Source organism: Hypanus sabinus, chromosome 13, assembly GCF_030144855.1.
Source record: "Hypanus sabinus isolate sHypSab1 chromosome 13, sHypSab1.hap1, whole genome shotgun sequence".
Taxonomy (NCBI): domain Eukaryota; kingdom Metazoa; phylum Chordata; class Chondrichthyes; order Myliobatiformes; family Dasyatidae; genus Hypanus; species Hypanus sabinus.
Window position 1 is genome coordinate 91,105,501 of NC_082718.1, and position 20,126 is coordinate 91,125,626.

At 37.8% G+C, this 20,126-nt stretch overlaps 1 protein-coding gene across 8 annotated transcripts in view; it reads right to left on the minus strand.

Moving 5' to 3' along the window:
• Positions 1–20,126, minus strand: part of kdm2bb (lysine (K)-specific demethylase 2Bb) — a 237,774-nt gene that overhangs the window by 199,174 nt on the left and 18,474 nt on the right. For all 8 annotated transcript variants that reach the window (XM_059988188.1, XM_059988189.1, XM_059988184.1 and 5 more), the window contains 2 exons: positions 19,271–19,349; positions 17,548–17,594 (listed from right to left, as the gene is read on the minus strand). In XM_059988188.1, coding sequence (XP_059844171.1) covers positions 17,548–17,594; positions 19,271–19,349 — 126 coding nt within the window. The remainder of the gene's footprint in view (positions 1–17,547; positions 17,595–19,270; positions 19,350–20,126) is intronic.

Below are 20,126 nucleotides of genomic sequence, written 5' to 3' on the forward strand. Positions count from 1 at the left end.
ATAGGCAAAGAAAATATTGAACCAAGCATAAAGATGCCAAGTATATTGGTGATAAATTTGATAAAAGATGAAAACTCTAAAAAAATCTTTCATCCAATTTTCTTATCGTAGCTTTATGATGATTATTTAATAATTTTATCCAAGTTAAATCATATCAGATTCTAAAAGAAAATACCACATATGGCTTACAACGTAGATTTTGTTCCTGAGGAAATGGTACCCCAAGTAAAAGTCCTGCAAAATGCCTTTGATAAAGTATTGCATGCAATTGTATTACTTATAATTATAATGGCATTGATTAAAGATAAGCCACAAAATAGCTCAGAAATTGGCTTAAGTTAAAGTACAGAGAACAAGCCACAGGAGGGATATTTGTGTGGGAGGAGTTGCCATTTTTAATTTAATGCCTTGGGTACAGAATCATGTAGCCTATAAAACCAGAGAAATGAAAGCAGCTGACTGTGTTAAGAGACTGAGAAACACAATATGTGATAGATAAATTAGTTCACTCTTAATCCAGATAAATTTAAACTACTGTGTAAATGGTAAAATTGAACGACTTTGAACATGGAAAAACACTGAAACTTAGATCTACAAGAATGAATGACCCAAGGAATTAGTAGGCTATTGCTTTTTACAATATCAAATTAATAAATTAATAAATTAATAAAAATGCTGAATAAAGAACCTAAAATAGAAAGTTGCAATAAGAAAACACTGAAGGAACATAGGAAGTTAAGAAGCACTAGGGAATAGAGTTACAGGAATCAATAAAAACACTTATTTACATCATACCTTCAATGAAATAGCATCCTAAGGTGGTTAACAGGAAATTACTAAACAAAATTGGATCACACAAGGCTAGGATGTGATGAAAAACTTGGTCGAAGATTTAACTGTGTCTTAAAGCAACAGGACAAAGAGGCATCTGCATCAATCTAATAAGTGGTTCAGAAAGTTCTCAGTTCCTGATAAGTAATGAATTTCTACACTGTGAAGTAAGTTTATGCCCCATCACTCAGAGAACCATCCCTTCACACTTCATATTACAGCCTTACTCCACCATCACAGGGGTTAGCAATTTTCAATTTGCCTGAAGTCTTATGGCCTCAATAAGAATTGCTCATGGAAACAAAATCCAAGTCACTATGATTTATTTTATTATATGCCAATTTTTAAATTTCCTCAATGGCTAGGGAAGCAAAAAAGACTAAGTTCAGCTGAAAGATTATTAACCTGAAATGCTAATTGTTCTCTCTTCACAGCTGCTGCGTGAAATGATAGCTATTTCCAGCATTTTCTGAACATTTTCAGCTTCCCAGCATTTCCCATATTTTACATTTACGTTATCCAATGACCACTGAAATTAGTATTTACAAATTATTAAAAAATAATTTTACTTTATTCTTCCACACCTTAAATTAAATAATAGATAACAGTTAAGTCATAACTACAACAAATTTATCTACCATTAATAAAAATAATAGATCCAAGATGACACAATTGTGAAATTAGCTTGATAACTTCATGGGAAATATAACATAAATAATAGGTAAAGATACAGAGCTCTACAAAATATAATCCAACCTCACAATGACAGAATCAAACAGCATGTCCAGAAAAATAAACCTCAATGAAATGAGAACATGTTCAGACAACTTTGGCTTCCAACGAAGAAGCAATACCATTTGCTGGTTCACTAAGAAAACATTTCAACCAAATTGATTTATAAACAATGAAGTACTCCTCGAAGCATTGTCAGTTGTTTTAATTTAATTTGTTATGTTATTGCTCTTTTGGATACACATTCTCAACAATGGCTTTCTGAATAATAATATAAGGAAATAGAAGCAAGAATAGATTCTATTCCACCATTCAACAGGATATAGGCCAACTTATTCCCTATAGCTCTCGATTTCAGTCCAAAAACCTATCTTGGCCTTGAATATATTCAGTGACCACTGCCACAGCACTCAAGGTTAGAAAAATTCATTACCTTCAATGGACAATTCATTACTTAAAAACTATTCTTCCCTAGTTCCAGATTCACCCATCAACAGAAATATTCTCTCAGCATCTTATCCTGCCAAGGCCAAATTTCTAAACATCAGTGAGTACAAGGCCAACCAAGTTTTATAGCTCTATCATTGCTAATCTTTATTCAGAAAGCAACTCTCATCTTTGGAATCACCCTAGTGAACCTTCACAAATTTGCCTCCTATTCAAGATCATCTCTCCTTTAAAAAGAACACTAGAACTGCACACAAAACATCAAACGTGACTTTGCTGTGCAGTTATAATAGCACTTCCCTATCTTCATATGCCACAAGTTTAAATTTTCCTTCATGACTTTTTGTTAACCTTCATGTTCAAGGACCGTCAGAATCCTCAGTAACACAGCATTTATGCTCTCTCATAAACAAATCCTCACACTACTCTTCTTTCTACCAGACTGCATAACCTCATATTTCCATTCATCATAGTTCACAAGCTTATTGTTTTGACCACACAACCTGCCCTACTGATGAATCATTCTTTTCCGTTGTTATTTCTTAACATAGTACCTATATATTTGTTGTGAATTATGAATTATCTTTTTAAATGCCTCCTTTTTGTATTTTCTATTGTTTGCATGATTTGTATTTTTCCCCTCTTTCTCTGCACATTGGGTATTAGTCTTTTTTTAAATTATGTTCTTTCAGGTAACTTGCTTTGTGGCTGCCTGTAAGGAGACGAACCTCAAGGTTGTATTATTTATACATACTTTGATAATAAATGTACTTTGAATTTATCCATTGTCATATATTGCAACCGATTTCGCCAGTCTGCTTCAATCCTCTCTGTTTTCATGACTCTGTAATTCCATTTGTTTTAAGACAGAAACTCTTGACCAGTGTCACAAGTTCAATGTGAAATTCAACCAACAGTATGATCACTTGCATCCAGATGACCATTCAATAGTTTTAATTCTGTCCTATTACAACACATTATGTGATATAAACAGCGTGTTCCCAATTTGCTTTCCAGGACTTAGTATTTGAAGTTTAAGTATAGTGATGTTGATTGAAGATAACAATTGGTCAAGACTCGACAGAAATCTGGGAAGCCTCATTAAATGGTGTACGACTCTGTGACTTTAAACCAGGAAATCAATTCTTCTGTTGGGTGTTTAAAAGAAAATACAAGCAGGAGGATTGTGTGTGGCTGTTTAAATACAACATTTAAGCCTGCCTAATACAGCTTTCAAACTGTTCAAAACTTTTAACAGGATGCATTACTGGAGAAACTGTAGTCCCTCAGGCAAGGGATGGCATGAAATTATTTTTTTTATTCTACATACAAATGTGTATAATTTTTATTTCTTAAATTCACTTCAATATTATTGATCTTATTAAAATATAGCTGATATGGTCCTGGGAAAATGCATAAGTAATATGTACATGCAGAAACCCAAAGCCCGAATGAAATAAAATCAATTATGAGGGGTAAAGATAGGGTAAATGCAAGCAGGCTTCTTCGACTGAAGGTGAGTGGGACTTTAAACAGAGGCCATGGGTTAAGGGTGAAAGGTGAGTTTTAAAGAGAATATGGAAGGAAACTTCTTTACTCAGAGGGTTGTGAGAGTATGGAATGAGCTGCCAGCGCAAGTGGTATATGTGAGCTCAATTTCAATATTTAAGAGAAGTTTGGATAGATACATGGATAGTAGGGGTATGGAAGGCTATACAGGTCAAGGGAGGAAACATTTTAAATGGTTTTGGCATGGACTAGATGAGCTGAAGGGCCTGTAACTGAGCTGTACTTCTCTATGACTCTAATCAACTATCTGTTTCTTAGGCCAAACAACAACCCCTTTAGGTCAAACTGCATGATCACCAGTGCTAGTCAAGCAATCGTTTCGTAAACATTTCACTGTGTTGACTTTCTCTCAAGCACAAGAAGATATTTATACACTCACATGTCGATGATGTACTCTTACCCGTGAAAAATGCAAAGCTCTTACAAGAGTTTTAATGAGATATATAATATTATAGCACCGCAAACCCTAGGATGAATTTCAGATATTACTTCCAGATAAAAGGTCAGTACACTTCTGGAGTGTACAACATTGACTAGTATTGGATTACAGTTATCTGTTAAATACTGTACATAATCAGGAACCATTTTAAAAAGTCTTCCAAATACAAATACTAATAAGTCTTAAAACAAAACCACATATCATGACTGTAACAAATGTGGAATTCTAAGCCTCGATTCAATAAACAAAAAGAACAAATACATAGTTTGCTCTTGCTCACTGATACAGTCGAAGACATCAACCCACTAAACTGAACACAGAAAATAATATATATTAAGATATTGATTATGTCCAGCTGCTGGGAGTAGGAGGATGTCGACATAGAACGCCAAATAAAAGTTTAAATGCTAAACTATCCAAGCCTCACACACAAAATGCTGGAGGAATTCAGAAGGTCAGGTAGCATCCATGGAAATGAACAAACATTGAACGTTTCAGGCTGACACCTTCTACAGGACAGGAAAGGAAAGGAAGGTGGAAGGTGCCAGAATAACAAAGTGGGTGGAGGGGAAGATGGATAGCTAGAAGATGATAGGTGAAGCCAGGTGGGTGGGAAAGGTATACAGCTGAAGAGGAAGGAGTTTGACAGGAAAAGAGGGTGGAACTTAGGAGAGAGGGAAGGGGAGGGGAACCAGGCGGAGGTGATAGTCAGGGGAGAAAAAGCAAAAGGCCTGCGTGGGGAATAGAAGATAAGGGAAGGCAAGGGATTTTTTCCCTCCCCAGAAAGAGAAAGCAATATTCATGCCATCAGGTTGGAGGCTACTCAGAGGGAATACAAGGTATTGCTCCTCCACCTTGAGAGTGGCCTCAATGTAGCACAAGAGGAGGTCATGGAACAACATGTTGAAATGGGAATAGGAATCAAGATGGTTGTCCACCAGAAAATTCCACTTTTGGTGAATGGAGTGGAGATGCTTGACTAAGCGGCCTCCCAATTTATGATGGTGTCCCACCAATGCAGATACAACATCGGGGGCACCAGATACAACAGACAAACCTGGAAGACTTGCAGGTGAAGTGTTGCGTCACCTGTTAGGACTGTTTGGGGGCCCGAATGGAGGTGAGGGACGAGACGAATGGGTAGGTGCTGCTTGCAAGGATAAGTACCAGGAGAGAGATTAGTAGGGAGGGACAGATGGACAAGGGAATAACAAGAGGAAGCAATCCCTGCAGAAAGTGGAAAGCAGGGGGGGTGAGGGGGAGTAAAGATATATTTCATGGTAGGATCTCTTTGGAGATGGAAGTTGCAGAGAATGATGTTTTGGAATGCGGAGGGTCATGGAGTGGTAGGTTAGAATAAGAGGAACTCTATCCCTGTTACATTTACTCATAACTAAATTACTTACAGAAAGGAACTACACACAGTTATAATACTGCTTACCAAAAATATAATTGCTGAACTCAATTATTCCCTTAAGGGGAGGGGGACAAATGAAACTGGGAAGTACCGATCTAATATCAGTCATACTAGGCTGTTCTGTGGATCCGTTAATGAGTTATAAAGCTCAGCAAACTCCTGAGAGAACATCTCAAATTCATCACTTGGCTGGAGAAACACAATGGATATTTCAGAACAAAATATTTCATAGTTAACCCCTTTCTGAAAACAACCTGACTTGTCACTTATATATTAAGTTTTTCAATATATACATTTGAAATTTGTGTTTTTTTAAATGTATTATTTTACAAACTAAGTAATAGAGCATGTAGGCAAGTGAAGCTGACTGGTTCAGTAACGTGCTTTTTTTAAAAAAACTTGCTCTTACTGTTATCAGGAGTCTACTATTGGGCATGAAATCATCTCCTATGACTTACACAGAAACAGGAGGAGGATAGTTTTGCTTAAATGACATCCAAACAAATAGTACAGCTGCTGACTTTTTTTAAAAAAAGGTTTCAGCAACAATGAAGTAAACAATCTAAATTAAAAGATTTATTGTGTTTGAAAATGCGCAAAATAAATTCCTCATTTAAAAATCAATGGCAGTTTGAAATATTGATCCAAAGTAAAACTCCAGCATGAATATTTTACTTTGTTGAAAGTTAACTCATGATTTCTTTTGTTTTCTTATGTAACCAGCAAAGTCCTTATTTTGTGTTACTTTGCATGAAAAGCCAATTATCAGTCATACAAACAGAAACAATATCGAGCTTCGACACGGTTTATAAGATTATTCAAGCCAGGTAAGGGCTTGCCAATTTACGAAAAGGTTTTGCTTGAAAATCCTTAGAAATGTCTCTGAAATATGTCTGTTGACCGTACCAACCAGCCCATATAACCATCCACTTTCATTCACATGGCTTCACAACACTGTGGACTCAACCAACGAGTAGCAGACAGAATGTGTTTGGGTCAAAGAGATCAGATTGATAGTGGAATACGAAAATGGAAGTACAATCCTGCAAGAATCAATGCCAAAACTTTGCTGTTCACAACTTACAAACTAGATTGAAATTGTAACTGATAATTGAAAATAAAATACAGAACTGAAACTGTTAATCAATAATGACCATAGGATGGCCTTAACTAGCACAAGCAAATAATTGGCAAATTAAACTCAATACATAAATAAGACTAGCACTATCGCATAATGCTTCTTTTCCAAATCCACAACACTCACATCACTTCTCACAGCACCCATCAATGCAACACCTACCATTTTACTTCTTCCCACCATTTATGGGCCTAATAATACTTCCAGGTGAACCAATAACTTCCTTAAACATTTCAATTTCAGTTACTTAACTCAGTTCTCACAAATTGGGTTAGTCTACATTTCAAATTTCCAGAGTCTGTCATTTCTTTTGATTTACAAGTACGTAAATAGTTACGAGATAAGTATTCTGCAATATAGAAATTACCACCCAATATTCCAAAGCCTTTCTACAATCTAGAAGGCATACGTCAGGACCATGATGGAATAATTTACACATTATCTACAATCCTAAACATCAACTCTGTCCCCCATACTAGGAAATATATTATTTCACCATCACCAGATGTAATTCCTGGACTTTCAAACGGGGACATTGCGAGTGAGCTTTCACCAAACAGACTGCAATAGTTCAAGAACATTGTTCAGCAGCAACTTCACACAGGAAACAAATGCTGAGCTTGCCAGCGAAGCCCACATCTCAAACACTGAATAAATAAAAACAGAATGAAGAATGTACAGTTAGTACTCTGACATAATGAGGTTGAAATACAAGTAAGTCTTGCTGTATTCACACAGGACTCTGCGAAGACCGAACCTGAAGCACTCTATGCAATTCTAGCCACTGCAAAGGCAGGATACATTTACCTTGGTGCAAGTTGCAGCACTGATCCACCAGACTGATTCCTGGGATGAGCGAGTTGCCTTCTGGATCAGCAAGATTGGCCTGTGCCCTTTGTAATTCAGAACAATTTTATGGATACATTTTTGGTTCTGAGAGATACTGACTAGATAGATGGAGAAACTCGTATCTGTCCAAAATTTAGCCTTGGATATACATAATCGAATAAGCAGACTCCATGGTTCTCTAGGTAGAGGATTCCGAATGTTTATTATTTACTTTGGCTTTAAGGTTCTCAGGATCAGAGAACAACATTCAGGACTGAGGTGGGAAAGCTCCTTAGACTCTGGTAGCTCAGTCAAATTCAGGGCCATGACCAATACCAATCGAAAAAGGGGAGGGGGAGAAGATCAGGAGGCAAAATGGATTTAAGATACAAGACCAACAATAATCTTACTGAATAGCCCACGCCTGCCTCTAATTTCATGTTCTTATGCATCAGCTTTCACCAAGTCCTAATGCTGCAGACAAATAACAATAATTTGCACAGAGTTTTCTTACTTTTGCTCATAATTACATTTGGGGTGGAAGGGACCTTCCCAGATAAAATCCCCACACAAACTTATTTTAAAACACATCCCTATAAATGTGCTGAGTGAACACAAAAATACATTATTTCCATTTGTTCACTAACTAGATTGTAGCATTCATAAACTTTTTTTCCCCCAAACTGAGAGTTACAGCTGCAACTTTCACATATCCCACTCCTACTTTTAACGTTAATGATACAGTGCGCCTGGAACGAGAAACTCAAATCAAGAAGTGCCAGGAGAACAACTCCAAAGGGGTTTTTTAAAGGTGCCCTGATTTCACAACTGATATAGTACAGCTACAAGAGTTCACACCAACTTTAAAAAAGAGATCAACAACCTAGGAGTTCATTCGTATTTCTTGATACTATGGACATACTATATTAAGAACATATCGATTAAAGAAGAGGAGAATAGGGAAGAACATGCAACAGGTTATTAATAAAATCTTCCATTTAATAACCTTAAGTGCCTTCTGGAAACCCAAATACCACCATTTAACTGTTAAGCCCCATGTCATTTATTTTATTTGGAGATACAGCTTGGTAACAGGCCCTTTTGGCCTAACGAGCCTGCGCCACCCAATTACACCCATGTGACCTATTTGCCTAACTCATACATCTTTGGAATGTGGAAGGAAACTGGTGCACACGGAGTAAACCCACATGGTCGCAGGGAGAACATTAAAGCCTCCTTATAGGCAGTGCCAGATATGAACCAAGGATGCTGGCACTGTAGAAGCATTACGCTAACCACTATGCTACCATGCCACCCCAGTTCTTTTTCCAAGAACTCTTAAAAAAAATTGTTCAAGCCAGATTCCCCTTGCATAAAACCATAGTGATTTTGCCTGATTAGCTTGAATTTTGTAAATGCTCTGCTATAACATCTTTAGTCTTAGTTTATATTATTTTCCTTATGTTAACCTAACTGATGTACTTTCTGTCTCCCTTTTTGGAGAATAGCAAATGTAACTCCTTTTTATAATCAAATGGAACCTTTCAGATTTCACTAACTACATTCTTGAAGACAGTGGAATGAAATCCGTGTCAGCTTGTAGTTCCAATATTTTGCTCAGTACCACTTCCTTAGAAATTGTAATTTCTCCAAGTGTTTTTTCTACCCCCAATTTACAGTATTTCAGGTATGGTACTTGCATACTTTACAGTGAAAACATATGCAAAATACCTGCTGAATTCTTTGCTATCTACTGTTTTCCACGATTAATTTTGCAGTCTCATTTTGTTAAGTCTTTTTAAAAAAGATCAGTTGAAACATAGCATGTGTTTTTACAGTTCTACCAGCATTACTCTGTTGTATTTTCCATTTCAGACCAGTTTCACCAGTTTCCATTCTTGGCCAGCTTTACTCTGTTTTTCTTCTTTACGTCTGTTTATTTGGTCATTCTTTGTTGCTTCTAAATTAAGTCTAATCTCCTGACCTGCCATTCGTCTGCACAATTATGTTTTTTAACCTCATTACTTTTTTTAAAAACTTGTAATTAACTACAAATGGTAAATCCATCCATGCAAGTTTTATTTCTAGTCAGAACATATCCATTGTGCATGCTGAAAGATCTTGACTCCTGCATCCAAATTGACCTACATTAACCTAACTAATTTACCAGGTTTTAGCTACTTGTTTTCACGCATTTAAATTACCAATCTTCAACCAATTCTATTCTTGCTCAAAGTAAATATAAAACTTATGTCATGCTACGATCATTGCTACTTTGTGGCATTTTCAATTGGACATCACTAATTAAGTCTATCTCGTTGCACAATACTGCCGGCAGCAAAACCTAGTTAACTCTAGTCTAGATAATTGTTTACTAAAAAAAATTACTGGATGTATTCTATGAATGTGACATCTAATCTTACTTTATCCAAGTATTTATCCAGTCTATATGTAGACTAAAATCTTCCATGATTATTATAACATACCATATTTCTTCACACGGCAGACAGGATTGATGGGCTGAATCTATCTTCCATCATTTCCTTGCAAGCTCAAACGTGCCCATTTAACACTCTTCTGATTCTCCAACCAGTTACCAGGTAAATTTACAGAAGCCAATTATCTGACTGACCAGCACATCAGGAGAACAAAATGAAACCCAGAATGCTGAAGCAATGAAACAACTGCACTACCTGCGGTTCCACTGTGCCATTCCACAAGCCGAAAAGCTCCCATTATTTCTCCCTTTGTACTCTGTCCCACCATGGTTTTTTGGGGGGGGGGGGGATTACATATTACTCCCACAAGTGCCTTGAATTATTATTTCTCATTGCCAGCGATACAAACGTTATGTCATAGGTCACCCAATCTCCCTTGCTCAAAGACCTTCACTGGTACCAGCAACCCAAGTTTGATTTCCACCGCTGCCTGTCAGGAGTTGGTACATTCTCTGCTTGTAGCCACGTGGGTTTCTTCCAAGTGTTTCGGTTTCCTCCCACAGTCAAAAAAGACATACCGATTGATCCATTAATTGGTCATTGTAAATTGTCCCATGATTAGACCGGAGTTAAATGGGGGATTGCTGGGCAGCATGGCTCAAAGGGCAGAAAGGGTCTGTTCCACACTATTTCAATAAATAATGTTGGGTAGCCTTCAATATTCAGATCCCAAGACATGGCATACTCATGACTCTGTATTGGCCATCAGGTTATGTTTATTTCTTCTTGCACTTTTAGTTCATGCGTTTTACTTTGATATTATACCCATTCAGACAGTTTAAAATTTTTCCCTTTTAATGATTTTATAATCTCCATTAGTTACTTTTAGATTTGTACTCCCTAATCCTGCCTGTTAGACTTTTATCATTTCTTTCCCACAGCCCTGCCTCTAATATTTAATTTAACATAATCTTTCCAAGTTAGCATTTGCTGCCCAACCTTACCTGCCCCAAGTGACAAATTTAGCCACCCCTTATTGGGTATTTAAGTATTAACCAAGTACTGTAATGCAAAGCAGAAATTTTAATAAGGCTGTAAAAATGTTGGATAGAAATAAAATAGTGAACCTGGTATCTCTCTTTTATTTTTAAATAGCCTGCTGACATCTTCCATGATTTTTTTTCCCTAATGCTAATGTACAAGTTACCAAAATTATTACATCTCTTCACAGTATACCACACAGGGATTTGATCATGTCATCTCACAGCTATTGACCTGGAGGTAACAACTGAATTACCATAAAGTTCCTGAATGTGGCAATCAGAAAAAAAATTAATTTACAGAAAGCTATTTGCTCCACTGTGTATGCAAGTTTTTTTAAAAAAAAGAGCTATTCCATTTCAGGCTACCTTCTGTTTCTTGGTCCATAGTACTGCAGATCACGGATCTTCAAGTACTGTTTAAATGTGATGAGAGTTTCTGCTTCTACTGCTCTTACAAGCAGCATATTCCTTATAACCAATCATCTGGTAGTTAAAAACATTTTTTCTCTTCTGTGTTCTAATCCTCCTAACAATCACCTTTTCAACTTAACTGCTAAATTAAATAACTCCTACTTATTTCCCTTGGTTCTCATCATTTTTATATACTCAAGTCTTTTCTCCTCCACCGCACAGCCACCCCTGCTTTCTCTGTCCAAAGAAAACAATCATAACTTATTCAACTTCCTACAAAGCAACAATTTTCCAGCCCTGGTAAATAAACTTTACAATCACTTCAGATCAATGAGAACAAGAACTATATATAGCAGTCAAGCTCTGGACTAACTGGTATTGCTTATTAAATTGTAACAATGGAAAACAGACCTTGTGTTAACATTTGTTGCAAGAGTCTACTAAAAAATTAATTGTCCAATAAAATACTTCTTTGCTGCTACCCAGCAAATAAACACAAGATTCAGATATTTAGAATGGATCATCAAGCAAACTTTAACAGATAGAATTCATGAACTTACTTCCTGTTTTTGCATTCCTAATAGGAAAAACAAAAGGCTCCCTTGGATTCTTTTCAAAGGGTACAGCATTAACTAACTTTCTTACATGGAAGTAGGCTGTTGATTTCTTTTTCAAGCAAACATCACTCCATTCCACCTTTAAGAAAGCGTTCTCCTTCCTCATCCACAAATAATACATCTTAAAAGAATATTTTAAGTAGTTCTTCAACACATCAAAGCAATAGCACTGTGAAGTCCATTCCATTCACATTGCAAAGGAAGCTCTATATAATACAAAAAGAACCCTATCTGCACAAAGGATTTCCATTTTCACTATCTGCTGTTCCCTAGCGACCGAAGTACACTGTACTTATTAGCAAGCAGGAAAAGGGCTTGGCTATGCCAGTGGCATTATCTATTTATATTTACTGCAATCTCCAGTGATTTAAGGCTCTTGACAATCCAGGAACATCTAAACAGTGAAGATGCATACATCAGAATGCTCATCTGACTACAGCTCAGCATTCAACACGATCATACCCTCAAAACTAATCAATAAGCTTCCATACTTCCCTAGGCTCAATACTTCCCATTTCAACTGGATCCTCAATTTCCTCACTTACAGACCCCAGTCAGTTCAGATTAGCAACATCTCCTTCAAAATCTCCCTCAGCACAGGTGCACAAGGCTGTGTGCTTAGCGGCCCCCCCCCCCCCCACTGTTCTCACCTTACACTTAGGACTGTGAGGCTAAGCACAGTTCCAATGCCATACTCAAGTTATGATTCTATGAAGTTTTTTGTATTTACTGTGATTGCCAGCACAAGAGATCTCAGGGTTGCATATGGTGACATATATATACTTCGACAATAAATTTACTTTGGTGTTCCTGTTCTTCTGATTGTAGTGACATAATGTCTGTATTTCCACAAAACATAGGCCAACCAGTCACAAAAGGCTAAATCATCGTCCACATTAGCAATCATATTAATGGAGATGATTGGGGGGGGGGGCCTCATTTCAGATATTAATCAAATAGAAAAAAAATTCTTAAAACTGCCTCTGCTTAGCTTCATATAATAGAACATCTCTCTTAAAACTCACTCTGAAATTCAGAATTCTTTATCATTAATATTTGTTCAAGGTTACTTTCTCAATTAATACAACTATGCAATTGTGAAGGCAGAATCAAGTTGCTTAAATATCTGCATTTATTTTTAAAATCTGAATACTTTTTCAAGATTTCAAGCAAACATCAAAAATCGACACCATGAAATTTTAGGCAATGAAGTAGCAAAAGCATTTCAATTCCAATAGAACACTTTCCGTTTGTTTTCCAAAAGTAAATCAACAGCTAATGTTATTTAACACTTTGTCCCAGATGACTTAAGTTAATTACCTGACCTGCTATTAATTGGCTCCTGAGAGAGTCTGCAGTCCCAAAGAAATAAAAACTTACTTTTTAAAAAAAAAGTGAAGTTCAATTGGCTTTCTATTTATATTTTACTGAACATCAACTAGGCAACACTCGTGTTCTTTTCCATTTCATTTTTAACTTCAATATACTATCCAACAGACCACTCCTCCCTCCATCCTCACTGTGCTTAGTTCACTCATTACACTAGCTATTCTTAACAATAGTGGTATTTATCATTGTCTGTCGTGCTAAAATGCATTAAACTTTTACAGAGTGAATTATTTTCTGGAATGCAGTGAAAATGTGTTTACACATTTTCCAGAATATCAAAACCATCACATACTTCACCCCTTCCCTTAATCAAACAATTCATGCAACTCACAATTTCAGTTCACTTCATCATTGTATCTGGCTTCATCTTATTTCTGTTACTCCTCAGAACTGGTTTCTCAGTACAATAGCTTGGTCATTGATGCACCATCAATAACTCTTGGATACCTGAGGTGGGACATAGGCTTTTATTGGCTGGAAGAAAGAAGAAGCAGCAATTGACCACCACACTGCATCCTGGAGACTGAGGCCGGGGCAGAGCCCCCAATCTCCTTTATACCTGGGTCTGTGGGAGGAGCCACAGCAGTCAGCAGGTGGGGCATGTCCAGACAGGTATATGTAGTTCACCACAGTCATGTATAAACATGACTGGGCTGTCAAAAGTACATAAAAACGATAACAAAAAGGTCAAAGAAAAACAATCATTTGGGAAAATTATAGACTAAAGAATGCATTCATGCAAATCAAAATCTTGCAATTGGGTTAAATGAGAAAACAGAATGAATCCTGCATTGCAACCAAATGTTCTGATTATAAAATAAATGGATGGACCAGTGTTCTCTATTTCAATTAAAGAACACTCACAAGCATTAAGAACATTTGAATACACAGCAAATTAAATGTTCACTCCCAACTTAGCTAGTCACCAGTTCACAGCAGAATATTGAAACAGAAATGAAGTCTTCTTCCTGAAACAATGTTTAAGGAGTCATCACAATTCTGCTTTAAGGTGAGTTTTACTAATCCACTAGTGCAGGGGTCAGCAACCTTTACCACTGAAAGAGCCACTTGGACCCGTTTCCCACAGAAAAGAAAACACTGGGAGCCGCAAAACCCGTTTGACATTTAAAATGAAATAACACTGCATACAACGTTTTTTTTGCCTTTATGCTATGTATAAACAAACTATAATGTGTTGCATTTATGAAATTGATGAACTCCTGCAGAGAAAACGAAATTACATTTCTGCATGCAACAAAAACATTTTGAACTCCGAAAAAAAGACGTTGGGTTGAAAGTTACTTTTAAGTAAAATATTCAATGTCTATTTGAGTCCTTCTTGTATTTATGAAAAACGCCGAACTTAAATTTTCCGCCAGCAGCAAACCAAAAATAACGTCAGCCAGCTGTCATCCTGAAAAATGAAAGGACTATTTCACTGAACAATGAAAAAATATGAATATAAGTAAAATAATAGGCAATTAAAATATTTATCATACTTGGTTAATGGGATTTCTGCTCCTGGACCTCAGCGCACAGCGTCTGCACATCAGGGCTGTATGATGTCACCTTCATCTTTACACAGGATCGCAAGCTGTCATCTGTGAGGTTTTCAATATCACTCCATTTGTGTTTCTGAGCAAGAACGGCCTTCTGACGGGCAACATCTTCAAGGTCTGCTGTCAAGCGTCTAAACTTGGACACCCATATGTCTTTGTCGGCTATGTCGGCCAGTTCCATCTCAAGATCAGGTTGACTCACACCTGCCAATGCAGTTGTATTCAGTAGGGAAGGATCGATGCTTAAGGGAGTGACCGGGAAGGATAATGTGTTTTTTTCCTCTCTGAACTCACAGAAGCGTTTCCCAAACGATGTTTGCATTGCGATGATTGCAGAATGTAAATACTCCGAAATTATCATGTCGTGACCTTGTTTGAACTCTCTCAAATTGGGGAAGTGAGACAAAGTGCCTTTCTGTAAATCTCTGGCAAGCACTGTCAACTTGCGCTCGAATGCCAAAACATCCTCCAACATGTGCAGGGCTGTACGTCCTTTCCCCTGAAGAGCTGTGTTCAGCGTGTTCAGGTGCGCTGTCATGTCTACCATGAAGTGTAGCTTTTCCAGCCACTCTGGCTGTTCCAGCTCAGGAAAGGTGAGCCCTTTGCTGCCCAGGAAAGTTTTCACTTCTTCCAGACACGCGACAAAGCGTTTCAGCACCTTCCGTCTGGACAGCCAGCGATAAAAACACGTTGTAGCGGTGTCAGTAAACTGCAGTCAAAGATAGCTTTATTCGAACTAAACAGCCTTGCTTTTCAGCTTCCCTCAACCCAGCCCCCATGGACGCAGATGCTGCAAAAGACGCGTACTCACAAACCCCCGTAGGCTATCTCCCTTAGCCGGAATGCTGGCTAATTGTGAGCCGTTTCGGATGTGGCAGGAAATGTGTCGCTACACTTAGGTTGTACAAGATCACCATAATTACATTTCAAAAGCTAACAAACTAACATAAAATACATTTTAATTAAATACTGACCAATTATTTCCCAAAGCCACAGGGAGCTGCAGCACAGAGGTGAAAGAGCCACAAATGGCTCGGGAGCCGCAGGTTGCCGACCCCCGCACTAGTGGAAGGCATCTTCACAATAGCAGAGTAACACCCATTAAAATGTACAAGAGAGGGGGAAGCAAGAAATGCAAGACTTGGAAAAAGATTATGAAGTGCCCAAGGGGATCATGGAAAGCCTTCCTACTTCTTAAACCCAGCCTCACAACAAACTACTGCTCTTTTTGCACACAATGCCTGATCCTACCAGTGATGATATCGTTTTAAGCATGAGGGAAAAAAATAAGAAAACAGACCACCTTACTGAAATTCAGCTGAGATGGACCAGTAACTATGAAGTAATACAGTTTTTATTCAGAAAATCTAGTGTTTGTCTAAACAGCAATAAAGACTAAATGGAACACGGGTTTTTGCATGAAGAAAGTTAAAACAAAAAAATGAGGAAGTGATGCTTCAGGTTCAGACAACCTTGATCAAATCCCATGTGAGGCTTTGCATTAAATTTGGGCATTAAACTTCAGGAAAAGTGTACTGCCATGGAAAGAGTATAGTGGCATCCATGCCGGACTTTGAGGAGTAGTGGTCCCAGGTTCGAATCCTGCTGGCTCCCTTGCATGCTTTCCATCCACACCGGGATGAGCATCAAGCTAGCAACCTGGCCTCATATATAAAAAAACAAAACAAAAAATGCTCAAGAAATGGCAAAGTTACTGCCCAAAGCACCACAAAGCACAGAAAGCAACAACATAGGAAGAGTGCAGCACAATTCAACAAAATGATATGAAGGTATATATTTATAAGGGTTATTTGCACTGGAGAGGCTTAGACAATTGAGAAATGGCTCAGAGAGTGTTTAAAGTTCTGTTATGACAGATACATTGGAAGGTAGTGGGGGGGGTGTGAGAGTCATAAGACTAAAACTAAGCTATCTAAGGGTAAAAACAGGATGTTTTAACATTGAGAGTAGTGAAGGTCCAGGATTCTGGTGAATTGATTTTTCAATTCTGAGTATGGCAGAATATTAAAGGAGTGCATGGAAGTGGAACTCAGAGCTCAAGCACCAACCAGCCTTCATCTTCACCACAGGCTCCCTACCTGCAGTCCAGGAACCTTTCAATTAATGGTAGGGAGTCAGTGCATTAAAAAAACGGGGAACCCCTGATCTACAGGAAGAGCAGAAGAGATCTGAGATGCTGAAAGACCTGCTCCAGTATTGTATTATTTGGCAATACATAACGATGATCCAACATGATCACAACCAGTAATTTTATTGCAACCTAATCTCCAGTAACTACAACCAGATTATTTATAATGTTCATAGGCATCTGAAATCATGGCATGCAAACTTTTATTGAATTATTAAAGCCAAGATTCCATATCAACAAGATTATATCGATGTTTTCCTCCTCGTGTATATACAAATATTAAAACTCCATTTGAAACATGAATAACCAGTTAATTCTTTATCGGCATCATTTACAAAGATCTTTTCGAATGATATTTGTAACAATAATTTAAATATTTTTCACTACCCCATTTTGTTCAAATAAACTTGGATAACGTATCAAGAGAAGTGACATTTAAGTATTTAAGAGTTTTCTCCAAAGTCGACGTTCAGCGTTCATAATTAAACAAAATTAAATTCAATAAACAACGCAACCTCGTACATTTCAAACTTCACTTACCAACGAAGAGTTTTACATCCCTGATACTGAAATCGGTATCTGGTGTTCTGCGGTGAAGACAAGATATAAAATTTTAGTCTCACATTCCGCCCGCTAAAAATGCTTTAAAACCAGTGACGCGTGGTGGCACAGTTCGTCGTTATAGTCAGGCTTACCTACGAAGCCTCTAGCAACATAATGTTAAAATTTTACATTGCACTAATGGACGCTGAGTTTTATCCAATAGGAGGTTTCCATTTCGAACCCGGGAGCTTCAGGGAATGTAAAGGCTGCTTAATGAATTAAAATTGACCACCCAAGTACCATCTCAGGCACCGGTACAAGCCTATCTATTTACGCTATGGTATTTAAGTCGCACGAATTCAGCTTGGCTGTCCTTGCCCTTCGTCACTGGTATTGTCTGTCGTGGGGTTGTATAATGAAACACGATCTCTCACTGACTGACAAAACTAAGATTCTGCGAACGCTGCCGAAACTTTATACCTTTACGGCTTGTTTTAGTACTACCGTTACTAGCTTTCGCCCCCCGTCCTGCCTTTTCAAAGATACCCGTTTGAAACAGACAAGTTCAGTTTTAAATGGAATCTAATGCGGCGGCAGCCAATTGTTATCCCTCTAATTATAGACTATCAGGTGAGTGAATGGGACATTAGCGGAATGTTACCACATCTATCAAAGTCTACGATGACTTTCAAACATCTTGTATATTTTAATTGGTATATTTAAACCGACTCCAGGCGAATGAAAATGCTTGCGAAGCGAGTTAGCAACCCCGTATTAGACACGATCTTTCTCAACCCAAATTCAAAGACCGTTGTCACTAAAGTTTGTCTTCCCTCCAGCAAGGATAACAGACACGGGATTTGAATTTCCGAGAGAGCAAAAATTAAGATTCGGAATTATCACAGTCTTAAAACAAATCATATTCGTGTTATGCTCACAAGGCCTCGAATGAACTGATTATGGACACTGACGCAACGGGTGCCCGGTTTAGATGTGATATATGTGAAGATGTCAGCGAAACAAAACGTGTTCCCCCCCCCCCCCCCGAGAATCACGTTCTCAGTTCTTTTTTTCACGGAAGAGGCGGCATATTGCGAATTTAAGGGACCCAGTGGACGTTCTCTCAATGGATGCTGAAGAACAGTTAAACTTTTAGAACTGCCGAGTCCGTTGAAAATGGAGAGGAGAGAAGTTCCCGTTTTTCAACCTCGTTTGGCATTCTTTCTTGGGGACAGTCGGGCAAAGGGTTAACGAGATTTCCTGCATTATGGATACAGGGCTGGAGGAATTGTACAATTCACAACTGAAGATTGATTTTTAATCTTCATTATTAAAGTATTAAAGACGTATGGTAGTTAATTGGCTTAATGAGCCATACCTGCTAAACAAATACGGTACACATTGGAAAGTTAGTATCAAATATTACTCTGGAACGGGTAGTATTTATTTGTTTAGCTGCTCTTCCATGGCAAAGAAAAGCAACAGTTCTCCCTCCTTTACGTCAAGGATAATTTGAGGCAGGCAGAGGAAGAATGTCTATTTCGTTAACGATCCAGAGTACACTGACGTTCCGCATTACGCCGGTTTCAGGCAATTTCTCATATTGAATGTTTAATAAATATGTTTGATACGTGCTGGAAAAAAGAAACACATTGATGGCATTTGCTGAAACGTTAAGAAACGGTAAACGTAATCAAAACATATCTATTTGCAAACTTACTTGATTCCTAGACCATCTTTGTCCCTGAAGATAATGGGGACCTTGATAGTCTCTCTCTGCACATATTCAAGGGTAAAATCTGTTGCAACATACAGTAAAACTTAACTTTAGGACGAGAAGTGAGAAAAAGATCCCAACAATAATTATAAACAAGAGATGCAATCGCTTCATACATGTACCACGTTAAACAGGGATTTACCCAGGGTTCTAAGTTTTGGTCTTATTATACTAAATCAAAACAGTACTTATCACGAATCGTGAATCCGCGGAGCCAATAATACAACAGTATCTCGCCATTGAATACAAGTTGGCTTCCATTTGTTTAAAATAACAATTGACATTGGCTGTGATTCGTTCTTTCCCACCCCCGCCCTATATACCTCGCTCCCATCTAACGCTGGCCAAATCCCTGTTAGATAAAATTCTGTAAATCTAAACGGGTCAGAAAACAACATGCAAATTACAAAAGAAAATAAAACGATATCAGCAGGTCTACTTGTGGTTATTTTATTTTGTGGCCAGGTTACGATCATTTACAATCCACACAGCTACATATAGAACATTAGATTTTCCCCTTTCCAGTCAAGCGTTTTTTTTTAATTAAGATACACGTCTCCCAACGACTTCCCTCTGGTTCGAATGACATTTCATTTTGAAATGGTTTACTTAACAAAATATTTTTATACACAGTAAATAAGAGGCGAATTTGAGACCATGACGAAACTCGTCAAACTCATCCCTTCCCTGAACGGCGGGAAATTCGAGAGGCAGAGCCCACTGACCAGCCAAGCTGCAGTACTGCAGCTCCACTCGCAATCTGGACGGGATATACAGACATTTTAAAACAAAGAACACC